The sequence below is a fragment of the Schistocerca piceifrons genome, chromosome X, assembly GCF_021461385.2.
Source record: "Schistocerca piceifrons isolate TAMUIC-IGC-003096 chromosome X, iqSchPice1.1, whole genome shotgun sequence".
NCBI classification, from domain to species: Eukaryota; Metazoa; Arthropoda; class Insecta; order Orthoptera; family Acrididae; genus Schistocerca; species Schistocerca piceifrons.
In genome coordinates, this window is record NC_060149.1 from 369874224 (window position 1) to 369889323 (window position 15100).

General features: G+C 41.1%; 1 protein-coding gene across 1 annotated transcript in view; it reads left to right on the forward strand.

Moving 5' to 3' along the window:
- Positions 1–15100, forward strand: part of LOC124721776 (neogenin) — a 236504-nt gene that overhangs the window by 169989 nt on the left and 51415 nt on the right. Inside the window, exon 20 of the mRNA XM_047246889.1 lies at positions 10102–10197. Within this exon, the coding sequence (XP_047102845.1) occupies positions 10102–10197 (96 nt within the window). The remainder of the gene's footprint in view (positions 1–10101; positions 10198–15100) is intronic.

Genomic DNA, 15100 nt, shown 5'->3' on the forward strand with positions numbered 1-15100 from the left:
TAGAAGTAGTTTCATGAAATTCTGGAGCAGTGAGTGTCAGGTATGGATGATCCTAATTAGAATTATTTTTCCATCACAGCACAAAGTATTGTGATTTCAGAATTATTTGTGTGTCCATTCGTAGAAAACCTGTTAATAATATGTACTGTCTTGGGAATTATTTAAGCCCAATTATAAGTTCCCACCAGGTTGGAGAAATGTGGTATAAGCATTTTTCGATGTGTGTATACTTTTTCTGGAAATTGTAAAGTGGCACTATAGTAACATGGTTCACATTTTTCCACTTCACATAGCGTAGACTGGGAAATTTCTCCTAGGCATGCCTGATGTGAACTGTCGGCATGGCCCGTGCTGCCTGAGTTTTTGTTGTTGTTCCTTTGTTGTTGTTGTTCCGCCAGCAGAGGTCGTGACCGAATTCTCGCGTGCCCTCTGGTGGACGGGACTCTACTTGCGGCAACTACCGTCCGTGACGCGCTGTTCCGATGTGCGCCTCCCGCAATCTTTCTGGTGGCTACTGCACTCCTTCTCCTTCTCCTTCTCCTGCGTTGTGCAGGAGCGATGACCTCCACATCCCTCGAAAGGCTGGAGTCGAGGGGATCTGCCAACCCTCAAGCAGGAACCTTCAAATACAGCTGGAAGTGACCCACATGCAGAGTTCCCGTCGTACCACCACCGGAGCCCGGCACAAAACGGGAGACAAGCCGTTGAACACCGGATCCTGGTCCACCTCGGTAGGGGCAAGACCCAGTGGCAGGGACGATGGGGAAGGGACGACCACAGATGAACCGCCTCCTGAGAAACTGGGCCTGCCAGGGGGGCCGGCTCTCACTGGGGCATCTCGAACGATGGTGATGCCGATGCTAGAGCTACTGGAGGCTGCCAAGGCTGAGAACCATCGCAGTGCGGCGGAATCACAGGGGGGGAGAGGCGGTAGCTTCTCCTAAGAAACCAACACGGGTGCCGGCAATGGGGAAGCCAGTGCCCTAGGGGTCGGAGGGTGGGTGCCCAAACGTGGACGTAGCTGATTTTGGTGACGACGTACCTCCCGGTCCCCCGCCTGGAAGGTATAGAGCTGGCGGCCATTTCGGCGCAGGATCACTACCGCTATCTAACGTCGATTGCGACCAAACCCACGTGCCCAGACCGACATACCTGGTGGAAAGCCGGGTATTCCGTTTTGCGAAGACTGGCGAGGACCAGACCGGAGGAGGCGCAGTAGAGTCCTAGGTTGGCGCTTGTGGAGGAGCTTTGCAGGGCTGCATTCTCCCATTGGTGTGGTCCGGTATGCCGTCAGGAAAAACGTCAACGCCTCCTCTGCAGGAAATTCATGCACATACTTTTTCATCTGCATCTTAAATGTGTGCACCATGCGCTCAGCTTCCCCATTCGATTGTGGATGAAAGGGGGGAGAGCAAACGTGCCGAATACCGAAGCGCCTACAAAAATCCTTGAAGGTCTGCGAAATAAACTGAGGTCCATTGTCCGAGACCAGGGTGACTGGCAGACCTTCCACAGAAAAGATTTTTGTGAGTGCCTGGATTGCAACTTCTGAATTGGTTGAGGAGCAGCGAACCACATATGGGAATTGGTAATAAGCATCAATGACAATGAGCCAAAAGCCATTGAGAAACAGGTCCACCAAATCGATGTGAACACGTTCCCATGCCTGGGTTGCAGGTGGCCATGAAGAGAATGCTGACCTGGGAGATGCCTGTTGGCTCGTACACTGGGAACAGGCGGCCACCAAGTGCTCAATATCTCTGTCAATACCAGGCCAGTACACGTGTCTGCAAGCCAAGGTCTTAGTACGGGAAACACCCCAGTGCCCCTCATGTAATAACTTGAGGACTTCCCTTCACAAACTTGCAGGAACAACCACGCAAGGAGCTGTATCATCGGTAGCCAGAAGGAGAACTCCTTCCAAGACAGAGAGGCGGTCTCGTAGAACAAAATAATTACAAAGAGGGTCCGAGGCCCGGCCTGGAGGTTGGGATGACCACCCCTGCTGAATGAGGCGAACTACTTGCTGGAGAACCGGGTCAGCTGCCGTTTCCCTGGTGACTCTAGAACTAGTGATCGGGAAGCCATCAACCGCTTGGCGGGACGCCACATCCAAATGAAAACACATAATCTCCTCTCGATCGAACTTAGGATCCGGGCCCACCAGAAGACGGGAAAGAGCGTCTGTGTTGGCATGCTGTCCGGTAGGGTGAAAATGTCATAATGGTACTTAGCGAGGAACAAGGCCCAGCGCTGTAGTCTGTGGGCCGCCCTATCCGGAATCTGAGAGGCGGGGCCAAATAACGATATTAACGGCTTATGGTCAGTGATTAACTGAAACTTCGTGCCGTACAAGAAAGGGTGAAACATGGTAACAGCGTAGACAATGGCCAAAGCCTCTTTTTCCACCTGGGAGTAATGGGCCTGCGCGGGACTAAGAGTTTTAGACGCAAACGCCAGTGGCTGCTCGGAACCATCCGCGTTGCAATGGGCCAGGACCGCCCCCACCCCATACTGCGAAGCATCGGTAGCCAGGACCAATGGCATATGGGGGTCAAAAGTAGCCAAACACGGGGCTGACGTGAGGAGGCCCTTCAACGAGGTGAACGCTCGCTCGCATGCAGGTGACCAATCAAATGAACACCCTTGCGCGGAAGGCAGTACAGGGGGGCGGGCTATGGTAGAAGCCCTGGGAATGAACCGGTGGTAATAGGCAATCTTGCCTAAAAAAGCTTGTAACTCCTTCAGCGAAGCGGGCCGCGGAAGGTCGACGATACCTTGGACCAAACTTCCTAGCGGCTGGACGCCGTGCCGAGAGATGGTGTAGTCCACATACTCAATGGACCGTTGGAAGAAGTTTGACTTACACAGGTTGCAACGCAAGCCCACGGACCTGAATTTGAGAAAGAGGGTGCGAAGGTTGTGCAAGTGTTCCTCCGTGCTGCGGCCTGTGGCAATTATGTCGTCCAGCTAATTAATGTAATGGGGGATTGTCGACGTGACGTGCTCAAGATAATGCTGGAATATCGCCGGGGCACTGGATATTCCGAAGGCCAGCTGCTGGTATTGGTAAAGGCCAAACAGGGTGTTGATGACCGCCAGCCATTTGGAGTCCTCATCAAGTGGTATCTGATGATAAGCCTTCGAAAGATCAATTTTCGAAAAATATTGGCCTCCCGCCATGGCGGAGAACAATTTGTCAGCATGAGGCAAAGGATAGGTGTCCACCACCAATTGGGAATTAATGGTGGCCTTGAAATCGCCACAAAGTCGTAATTTTCCCGAGGGTTTCCTGACAATAATGAGGGGCGAAGCCCACTCACTAGAAGAAATTGGAAGAACGACCGTGAGGGCTGTCAGCCGGTCTAGCTCTTCTTTTACATGAATGCGGAGAGCCAAGGGGATCTGCCTCACGCATAGAAAATGCGGGCGAGCCGATGCCTTCAATATTAAGTGAGCTTCAAAGTCTGAAACATGCCCCAGGCCCTCTTCAAAGATATCCGGAAAGTCCGAGATCAAAGGTTCCAATGATTGATAGGGAACGTCTTCGTAGACCAACTGTATGGTGTCTGCGATAGAAAAACCGAAAGCTTGAAAGGCATCCAAGCCAAAAAGGTTAGCGGAGCTAGCATCACTGACAACAATAAAAGTAAGAGGCCGAGTGACTGATTTGTAAGTAACGTCGGTAGTGAATTGACCAGTAGGGGAATGAACTGTTTACCATAACCGCGGAAACGCTGGTAAACTGGCGCCAACGGGGGCGACCCAAGGTCGGAGTAAGTTTGTGCATTCAACAAAGAAACTGCCGCGCCCATATCTACTTGCAGTTGTAATCGGCGCGAACGAACCGACACCTCGATAAAGAGTTTGTGTGCCGATGCATCGGGAGCCTGGCCCAATGAAACTTCCTGAATGTCAACGTCTATGTCCTCTGTACCTGCTTTCTTTGATTCTTTTGAGGCTAAGCTGCAAACTTTAGCATTGTGTCCTTTTTTACTACATTTGCGATAAACGGCCCAAGGCTGGGGGCACTCTGACCGATCATAATGTATATAGCACGACGCACAGGACGGTAACAGGGGCTGGCGGCCGGAACTCTGTTTACACGCCGTGTGGGTGTGGCCGTAACGGCCAGATTGTACCACTCGCACGCTGTCCACCCCGTACGCAGTGGACACGGCCGCGCCGCCCTGAACTGCCGCGAGTTTGCACCACACTTCCAACTGTTGACCTGCGGTGTGAGAGACTTCATACGACTGAGCAATGGACAGGACTTCCTCAAGGGAAAGGTCTTCTAATTGCAGGGCCCGTTGCCGGACCTCTCTATCAGGGGCCGAACGAACAATGACGTCGCACACCATAACATGGGAATACTACTTTCGCGACTGCTCTGTGACAAAATGACACTTGCGACTAAGATCGTGCAGGGTAGCGGCCCACACCTGGTAAGACTGATGGGGCTGCTTCTTGCATTGATAGAACTCGACCCTAGCCGCCCCAACATGCGTGCGGCGGTGATAATATGAAGACAGCAATGAACACAATGCGTCAAACGACAAGGACGAGGGTTCCTGCAGCGGCGGTAGCTGCCGCAAAACTTGATACAGCGAGGGAGATATCCAAGACAAGAAAAGAGCACGACATACCTCCACATCGGCAACATGATACGCCTGGAAATGCTGCCAAAGGCGATGTTCATATGCGTCCCAATCCTCCGCTGTCTCGTCATATGGGGGAAAGGGAGGAGGGAACGGCGCTGGAGCAGACTGCGTGGAGAGCAACGCCGGAAGCACTTGTTTCATGGTTGCCATGAGCTTCATCTGCTGCTCAACGAAAACCCGCACTAAATCGTCGCCAATTGTGTAGTAACATGGTTCAAGTTTTCCGTCGCACTTCACATAGTGTAGACTGGGTCCTGTCTCCTAGGCATGCCCGATGTGAACTGTCGGCACGGCCCGTGCTGATTGAGTTGTTGTAGTTGTTCCGCCGGCAGAGGTTGCGGCCAAATTCTCGCGTGCTCTCTGGTGAATGGGACTCTACTTGCGGCAACTACCGTCCGTGACGCACTGTGCCGATGTGCGCCTCCCGCGATCTTTCTGGTGGCTACTGCAGGCACATATTAAATTTTTTGTAGTGTTCTTTGCAACTTTAATGCTTAAATAATTACATGTCTGTTAAGTATGTGCTTCTCTTAACTTATGCAAAAAATTCCAAATCAAAAGCTTCATAAACACATGGGTTATGGGCATTTATGTACATAAGTGCCATTTTGCATTGACATTCTTGCAGAGTCCAGTTATGAGAATATCACTACATTTAAAATTGAATATAAAAAAAGTTTTACTGTGATAGGAAAAAGATTTTGCACACGTTCTTATGTTATAAGTCTAAGCAAATGTGCGAAGTTTCATGAAACTGACATGATTGGTGACATCACCTGCATAATTTGACATGGAATGACCCAACAACAACAGCACAGACATAAGAATAAACAGAATTTAATTTAATTTAATTCGACGACATATGTATAGGAAATGTTTTACTTTAAATTAGTGTAATACAGATTCACAATGAGCAAAGATTAGTTTACTGTAAGATTCTGCACTCTGTACTGTAGGAGCATGAGAGTATGGAATGTCAAAAACATTGCACACATTATTCCGAGAAACGCATATGCCATAAAGGAATGAAATTAAGGATAATGTTCAATATTGGAATGGCCTACAGAGAACAATTTAGACATTGTCGCATTAGAGCTCATAACTTTAGATCTTGTAAAGTAGCGTCTTTTATACAGAGATCAAAAACTTATTAAGACAAGCGTTACTAACGTTTCTTGACAGATATTTTTACAAATGGATGTTTTATATATCAATATAATTTTAGGACCTTGTCTAGATAATGATAATTTTTAAGGTAAATAAAGTTGTGAGTTAAATTTATTTTTATTTTCAGTTTAGTAGTAATTTCATCTTTGATCCTAGAAAGTTGTGCAGTAGCTACTGGGAGCATGATTTCAGCAGTTATATAGAACACATTGCATTCTGCATGAAAGATAAGTAGAAAAGATAATATACAATGTATACTGAAGTGTAACATTACAAGGAGTGAAACAGAAAAGGTAAATTCCCAGCATAAATTTAAATAATCTGAACTGTGTGAAAGAATTTTAAAAAAAGTTTAAAAGGGTATTGGTTCCCATCTATATGGATCTCAAGTGCAATGCCAAGCTGTGATCAACAAGAACATGCAGTTATCAGACCATCACAAAGTTCATGCCGTACATTGTCTTCATGGAAGTGAAACATGGACGATAAATAGTTTGGACAAGAAGATAATAGAAGCTTTCGAAATGTGGTGCTACAGAAGAATGCTGAAGATTAGATGGGTAGATCACATAACTAATGAGGAAGTATTGAATAGGATTGGGGAGAAGAGAAGTTTGTGGCACAACTTGACCAGAAGAAGGGATCGGTTGGTAGGACATGTTCTGAGGCATCAAGGGATCACCAATTTAGTATTGGAGGGCAGCGTGGAGGGTAAAAATCGTAGAGGGAGACCAAGAGATGAATACACTAAGCAGATTCAGAAGGATGTAGGTTGCAGTAGGTACTGGGAGATGAAAAAGCTTGCACAGGATAGAGTAGCATGGAGAGCTGCATCAAACCAGTCTCAGGACTGAAGACCACAACAACAACAACATTGTCTTCATGCATGTATAAATGTGAAATCTTTCAGGGTTTTCCAGTGTGAATCATATTAGATTAATTTTCAGGCCTACGTCGAAGTTTGAGATTTCATTTGGAGAACAGTATTTTAATGGGTGAATGAAAATTTTTGCTAAATCAGTGGCTATTTTTATATTTAATTTTATTTCATCAGCATTAAATATTTTGAGGGGACATCTTCATTACCAGGAACATTTACATTAAATTGTGTTTATATAGTGGCTATTTATGCAGTTTTGTGCTGCTTTAGACCATTAAAGGTAGTGCTGAAGATCAAAACATTTTTGAGAAAGAAATAAAGTAAAAACTGATGGACACAGTTTTATGGGGACTTTAAATAAGGAGTTTGTGAAGTTCAGAACATCAGGAAACCAAACAAAAGGAGGTGGGATGGCTTCAACTAAAGCATAAAGATATGACATTAAATATAATATACTGTATTTACCTGATTATAAAATGAGGTTTTTTCACAAATTTGTCATTAGAAAAATACTGGGCCATTTTACATTAGCAGATTAAACTACTACTACTGAAATCAACATCTTTAGTTCATGTAATAGATTATTGTAGGGGTTGTCTTAGAGTTACAGATGAAGCTTTGGTAATTGGCTTCATGTGAAGATTTGTTTTGAAGGATTCGGAAGAGTTGAAGAGGGAACAGTGACACCAGCTTGGCTGACAACTAGTTTAAATGTGGTGAAGGGAGTGGTGAGTGGGCAACAAATTCCGTTGTACTGCCAATCATGTAAATATGTGCTGTGTACTTTGGTTTTTATGAACATCTTCCACATTTAAACTGCAGTTTGCCTTTATCCACTTGTAGTGGGAATTGAATTTGCTTTAAAATTTCACAAATACTCTACAATAGTATACATTTCTGTTGGAGACACTAAAAGTTTAGATAGGGGCCACTGGGGTACTGACATATTTCATGCAGCAGTGTTGTCAATGCTCACTGTGATGTATGATGAGAATGAAAAGGGGTGTGTCAGATACTGCTTCTACATTGTCAGTGAGAGAGCACAGGAGAGACGACACGTTCGGAAGCAAGAAGAAATACTGTCACATTTTCATGTCAGAGTAGATATAAAATCCACTATGTATTTGGAAAAAGACAGCTATGTTCTCAGGTTCCACTGTAACCACAACCTCAGTAACTGCAATATATTTGGAGAAACAGACAAATATTTATGACAACAAAGATTATAAATTTTATTGATGCTCATTTCACTCGCAGCAATTTAAGCTATGCTAGTAGGGACTCCACTTTGGAAATCATAATGTACTAGCAAGAAACAGCCAAATATGTGTGACAATCAAGATTATATGTATCATCACTGCTCATATGTAGAAATATATTGCTTCTTTTCTCACCTCTTATTGGTTAGATGGAACTAACATCCCGGATGAGTATACCAGTGGTGATGATGATGATGATATGATAAAAAATAGCAATACCACAGATGACTAACTTAGTTGGTAAACAAAAAAGGAAGTGAAGGTGAAAATTGATTTAAACCATTTCTTTATGTTGATTTTGTTTCTCATTGCATTATCATAATGCAGACAATCAATAAATGGCATAAGTTTAGAATAGGTATACTGTTTAAGTTTTTTAGGCAGGTACTTTATATTAATAAAACAGTTCATGATTTGGATTAGTCAGAAGTTGTTAAAAATAAAATTTTCACAAGGAGACTCAATAAAAGATGATGTCTTATATTTGGCATCATCATATTCTTGGCATCATGTTATATTTGGCATCATCTTATTCTTGGGTAAATGTGGTAATCTCACTAGAAGGAAAGAAGGGAGATGAGCATTTAACACCTTGTTGACATCAAGGTCATTAGAGACAGAATCTCACTAGAAGTTAGATCCAGCTGAATTAACCATATCTATGGGAGTAGAAGTCACAAGGGACCACACTGAAAATCAGTCAATTACTAGTTCAAATCAGTGTGTGTCAAAGGACATCTTACAGACTAGTTGGAGCCCAGATGCTGAACACACAGCTCATTGTGGCAAACAAAGGTGACTGTTGCAATTGTCGAAAAATTGTGTCAGAAACGTGTGGCTCAACTAATCAGTTTGAGTAGAGCATGCCTTGAAATGAATGGTACCAATGGATTAAAACTGTCTTACCACATCAGGACCTGAATACATACCAAGGCCTCTTTGTGCTACTCTGTATCATCTGAGTTATTCAAGCATCATATGTAACCCAGCTTTAAAATTTAGATGTCGGTACATCTCCCTTATATAAGCAAACTCTGCAGTGACACTCTTACATATCTTGGTCATATTTAACTCTGTGAAAGAGGCTTGCAGAGAATGATATGACCGTAGCTGAAGATTTTGTTTCAGGATGAAACTTTCACTTTTCAGCAGTATATACACTTATATTATTGATTGTGGCCTGTGGGTATAAAGATTTTTCTTACTGACTTGTAAATATAAAATCTGTAGGGCTCATACTGGAAAAGTGAAAGACAGCATCATTTCACTATAGTAGGAGATTTCCAACAATGTATCCAAGCTCTCCCAGAAGAAATATCAGCTATGTTGTGTATGAAGAACTGAGACAAACCAACTTTTCTGTGAATAAGTGTGTAAATGTGTGGCAAAGCCATGTGTAATTTTTTCCCAAATAGGTGCCAAGAAATTTTGCAGCATCTAACTGCCCACTAACAGAAAGATGCATGACCCTTGATGTACAACTACCGAACTGATTATGACAGAGTGTTGTTGAGTTATTTATACAAATGTAGACATAGAACATAGACATGTCATACTAGTAAAAACAATCACTCAGCATATACAGAAAGCATTGACCTGTAGACAGTTACATAATCATGTAGTCATACTTTGTAACTCGGCTTTTGATCTTCTATTCTTTTTCAAGACACATTGAGTAATTCTTTCAGTTCTAGGCCCATCTGGGGCCCATTTAGGCTATATTGTTGAGAAAAATTGTGTGTGTGATTAGATTAGATTAGTACTTGTTCCATAGATCATGAATACGACACTTCGTAATGATGTGGTACGTGTCAGGGTGGGTGTGTGTGTGTGTGTGTGTGTGTGTGTGTGTGTGTGTGTGTGTGTGTGTGTGTGTGTGTGTGTGTAATCACAGCTAAAACAGGAAATTACAGTACAATAATTAAAATTATTTCTCCTAATGGAAAATATGAAGTTTCTGCATTTGTTATTGCCTGCATTTTATTAGTAAGTAATATAAGTTGAACAAGATGACAACCAGAATATCTCATACTACAGGCTTCATGGTATTACAGAAATATGTTATGTTATTTGAACATTATGTAGCTGTATTTTTGCCTCTATCACTGCTTTCTGCTTGTTTCATGACCACCAGTTGGACCAAACAGTGATGAAAAAACTTCGACAGCTAGGAGGGTGATCAAACCCAAACCTATAAATATAACAGCAAGCAGCCAGCCTTCCAGGGAATGTGAGTATAATAAATATTACAGTAATTTTGTTGGAAAGTTCTGGTAGAATGTAAATACTTTCGGATTAAAGGGGACCACTCACCGAAAAGCAGGCGTTGAGTCAACGGCAGGCACACACAAAAACAAAGAAAACTTGCCAGCTTTTGAAGCAATCCTTTTTCAAGCTAGAGTAAACACAAACATCTGCACACACAATGCTGCATTTCGGCAGATAGGCTAGCTTGTGGTGCGGGTCCTGTTGGGTGGGATGGACTGGAAGAGAGATAGTCAGGAGGCAGGGAGAGGGGTTGGGGTGGGTCACTAGTGGCTTGGTGGGAGGCAGCTGGTCTGCTGGGTAGAAATGCAGGAGGGAGGGCTGGCAGATTTACAGGCTAGGCATGTGATGCACAATTGTTGTAGCTGGTGAGGATTGGCTCACGCTGAATGTGAAAATTACCTGCACTTTTTTTCAGTCGCTAGGTACCCTTTATTCATCCAGCGATCTGCGATAAACTGCTGCTAGAAGTGAAGTGAGTTCTTTTGCATACTCTTTGTAGAATCTTAGAGGTATTTTATCGGTTCCTAATACCTTTCCATTACTAAGTGATTGTAATTTCTTTTCTGTTCTGTGATCAGTTATCTGCTCCGCGAGCAGTAGTTGTTCGCCCTTTCGTAGTTTTTTGGGAGCAAATCAGCAACCGAATTTAATTGATCAGATATCTCAGTTGTTGAATAATAAACTCAAAATAACCAATTAGGTAGCAACATTAAAGAGGTCACAGAAAAGCTGGACCAAAATTTAAAATCATTGAGAGAAGAAATCAATGCAACAAATAACAAAGTACAAATTGTTGCATGTGACATAGAAAGGGTAGAAACCAAAGTTGACTGTTTGGAGGCTTTCACAATCTCCGAATTTAAAGAAACAAACAAAAGCATTGAATTAGTTAACAAACGTGTCAAAAACACGGAAGTAGCCGTTTTAAATGAATTAGTGAACCGAAAAGACGAATTAAAAATGTTGCAGGAACTCATTGTTTCAGAAAAAGAATTGGTAGGGGAAAGATTGAAATTAAATTCTGAAGTAGTTTCTGATAAGATATCTCGTATTGACGAGAAAGTAGAAAGTGTAACAATAGAACTGCAAACAGTCAGCTCTAAAGTTTCAAAATTGCAAAATAATATAATGTCCAATTTTGATTCAAACCAAATGTTTGTGCATAGTTGTAACATTGTTAGTTTAAAATGTTACCCAGGTGATGCGAAATTGCATCCAGTTGACTTTGCACATCAGTGCAAAGACAGTTTCCAACCTAACATTCCAGAGTCTCCTAAAGTTAAATTTGCGAAACGTTTTTTCAATAGTGAAGCCCTTACATGGGCGAACCAAAACATTGATACAAATACTACGTCTTTTGCCAATTTTGAACGCCAATTCTTGGCAAAGTTTTGGTCGGAAAACAAACAGGCAAGAATAAAATCCGAATTTCTTAACGGTAGCAAATATCACACAGGTCTTGCAATTAGCATGCGAGAATTTTGTGAAAAACAATTAGGGACATTGTCACATTTGAGCAAACCTGTGGACGAACTGATACAGATTGACGCACTGAAACGGCGCCTACCACACCATTTTCAGTGGGGACTTGTATATGGACCAGATGACAAGTGTTGACGAATTTTTACATTATGCAGACAAAATTGACCGTGCATAGAAGAATGATGACAGACAGTACAATCAAAACCTCATAAACACTCACAATAGGAATGGGGGTCACAACAATATAATGGACACAGAAATAATAACTGGTGTGGTAACCAAAACAGTAGTTACAACAGACATGAAAACCATCAAGAACAGAGAAACAGTAACCAGCTTCACAACAGAAATTCCAACCAGGGAAACAGGTAACCACCCCGTTGGGAGCCTGTCAATTTGAGGTGAATAGTTATGGCACAAACCAGGGCAAATAGGAGGTTAAAGAGACGGAAACGTAAAAGCAATCGTAAATGTAATGTAAATAGGGACTACTACTTAGGTGATACTAGTTATAAGCAAAACTTTTGGTATCACATATTGAGTGAACTGAATAATGCACATACTCAAGCAGGACCACAGTTTGAACTTAATGAACATGACTTAGCATTAATTGATGACACATTAACACCTGATGTAGACAGAACTTATGATATGTATGGTATCATTAGCTTGTTTTCTGATGAAGGTAAGGATAATGAAGTATCTATATTAGTAGAAATTGGTAGCCAAAATGAGGAAATAACACCTGAGTTAGATAATGAAACAGGTAGCGATTTCAGTAGTGTAACTTCAGATGTTGAACACTTAGTAGTTAAGGCAGATGTGCATGCAGAGGCATCACCCATAGATTATGATGATTATAAGTTTAGGTTATATGATATGCAATACTGCTGAGGTGGTTGGTGGTATTCAATCCTCATTTATTAATGGTTTTGATGATTCATTTAATTGAGAGGATTGTGATGATGATGGTACTGTGCAGTCACACATAAGGGAACTAATGAATCATTTGAATCGCATGAAGTAGAACTCTTATACATTTTTATTGAAGGAAATGCTGATGTGAAATTAAACTTGAGAGTTATTTTGAACAACTATGACAATGCATAGCGCACAAATCACATTGAGAAACTATTATTTTACACTACTCACATCTCGCAAGACACAATCTGGAGACTAGTTTGGTATTGAGGGGTAGGAAATGACAACTTTAATAGACAGACTGAGGACTTTGACAAAATTAAATATAAGATGCCATGTGACGAGGTTCTGGATTTTTTTTACAGAATCTCCTTACTGCAAGGTTGCTAACTATAACACAATTACATTTTCACTTGCTTAAGTGTATCTTGCCACTTTCAGGAATTTTATTGACGTAATACTTATTTTGTCACAATTTATAAAATCTTAAAGCTGTTTCTCAGTGTTAATTTGATCTGACTTTCTGGATGTCTGGTAAAAATTTTGAAACATTATTGCATTTGATGTACAAAGCCAAGAAATATTGTCTATACATAGTATATTCAGATATTTGTGACAGCAACCCAGATTGGATATAAATGAACAGTTTCTATACTGTCACAATATAAATATACAAATATAATTTTGAATATTCATGTTTGATAAGATTTGTAAAATATTTTATGGTATTGCAAACTGTTAGGATAAATTTTATTCTTCTGTCTCTTCTATGATACTATTATTCTAGAACATGTCATATGGACACTTTGAAAGTGCAACGTAATCACTTCAATCAAATTTGTAATTTGTTAGCTTAGTTGTGTTTGAGTGTTTGAAGGAGGGACAAAAACAAGGACGCTCTAGAAGTGATAGTTTCGGAAAAACATTGATTCAGAAAATTTGATGTAAATATTGATTTTGTAAAAGTTTGGGAATTTATTTGTAATCTCATATTTCCAATTCTTGTTTTCTTGATGTATATGTTTGTAGCTATTTGGAAAATTTATCTGTATGTAAAGTTTCATGATTCAATTTTGTACCTTTTAAAATATATGCAGTTTGTGTTATTTTGTCCAACTAGTACTGTATCACATCAAGCACACTAATATTTCTGTGAGAAGAGTTTCGTCTATCAGGCTAGGCAAAACTCTTCGGGGGGTACTGAAATATTGCTGTATCTCATTGCTACCTATGAGAACCCCTCGGAGAGCATTAAAGATAAACACCAGTTCTAATTGCCTGATTGTAAAGTGACCTGTTTCCAAATTACATACAAAAATAACCACTATTTTAGTATACATATAATTCGAAAACGATGCTTTGCTGATTAACATTGTTCTTATGTGATAAACACAATATAAATGTGAAATTAATACTGTAACTAATCAAAAAAAATGTAGCATATGGTCAGGATGTACCAGTAAACTTATCATTAAAAAATTACTACAGCAAATTAAATAGAACATATAAATAAAGCACGTTAATTGAATCTCCGATATGTGTTAGCACTAAAATTCAGGCACTAGTTGATTTGTTATAAACAAATTTAGAAATGTAATTGTTACCTGTAACATAATTAGTCAGAAAATGTTATATTAACTCATAACTAAGTTGAAAATAGGTTCACCTTGTTCAGCACTGTGATTGTAAATTTTTACTAATGTGTATCTCATATTTGGTTTAACTTTTAATTGTGATTTTACATAAAATTGTAATTTTCATTGTAGGTAATTGTTAACAAAAGTATAAATAGAGGTCACGCAGGCACCTTGGGGCTCTCGTTTTTTGACTAGGGTTGCGAGCAAACGTATTGTAGGCTCACAGCTTGGAAAAAAGAGTCAGAGTAAAGGCAACATTCACATAAGTATTTTATGCCTCCAATTTCCTTCCCTGATGCTGATCTGTAAAAAAGACAAGTAATTTATTTTACTACAACAAAAATATTTTAAAATGTAGCTCAAATATCACGGACATCATCATCATCTTATAAATGTTTCAGGAAGTACTGGGCAAGGGAGGTAGAGGAGGTCATTCTAAATATCTGTACCAATTTTTGTGAGTTTAACTTCAGTCATGTAGAAGAAAAGTGTACCTGAATGATGAAAATTCAGGTTTGCAATAAATTACAAAAGAAGATTTATTAACTTACCACTATGCTTGTTTAGCACATTCCAGCTGCGTACTCCAGTTGTCCTCCTGTTTCCTTATCCTCCATACATTCCTTTGTTGTGAATGGCCAGATGTGGGGATCCAAGAGACATCCAACATATTCCGTGTATCCACTGATAGTTCTACTGCTGTGGTCAGACTGGTTACTGCCCATATTGAGATTACACCTCACACATGGTCATGTGGGAAGTTGTTTTAAGGTTTGGCAGGCAGCAAAAGACATTCCAGGAGACCAATCAAAAGGCCTGCTGCTT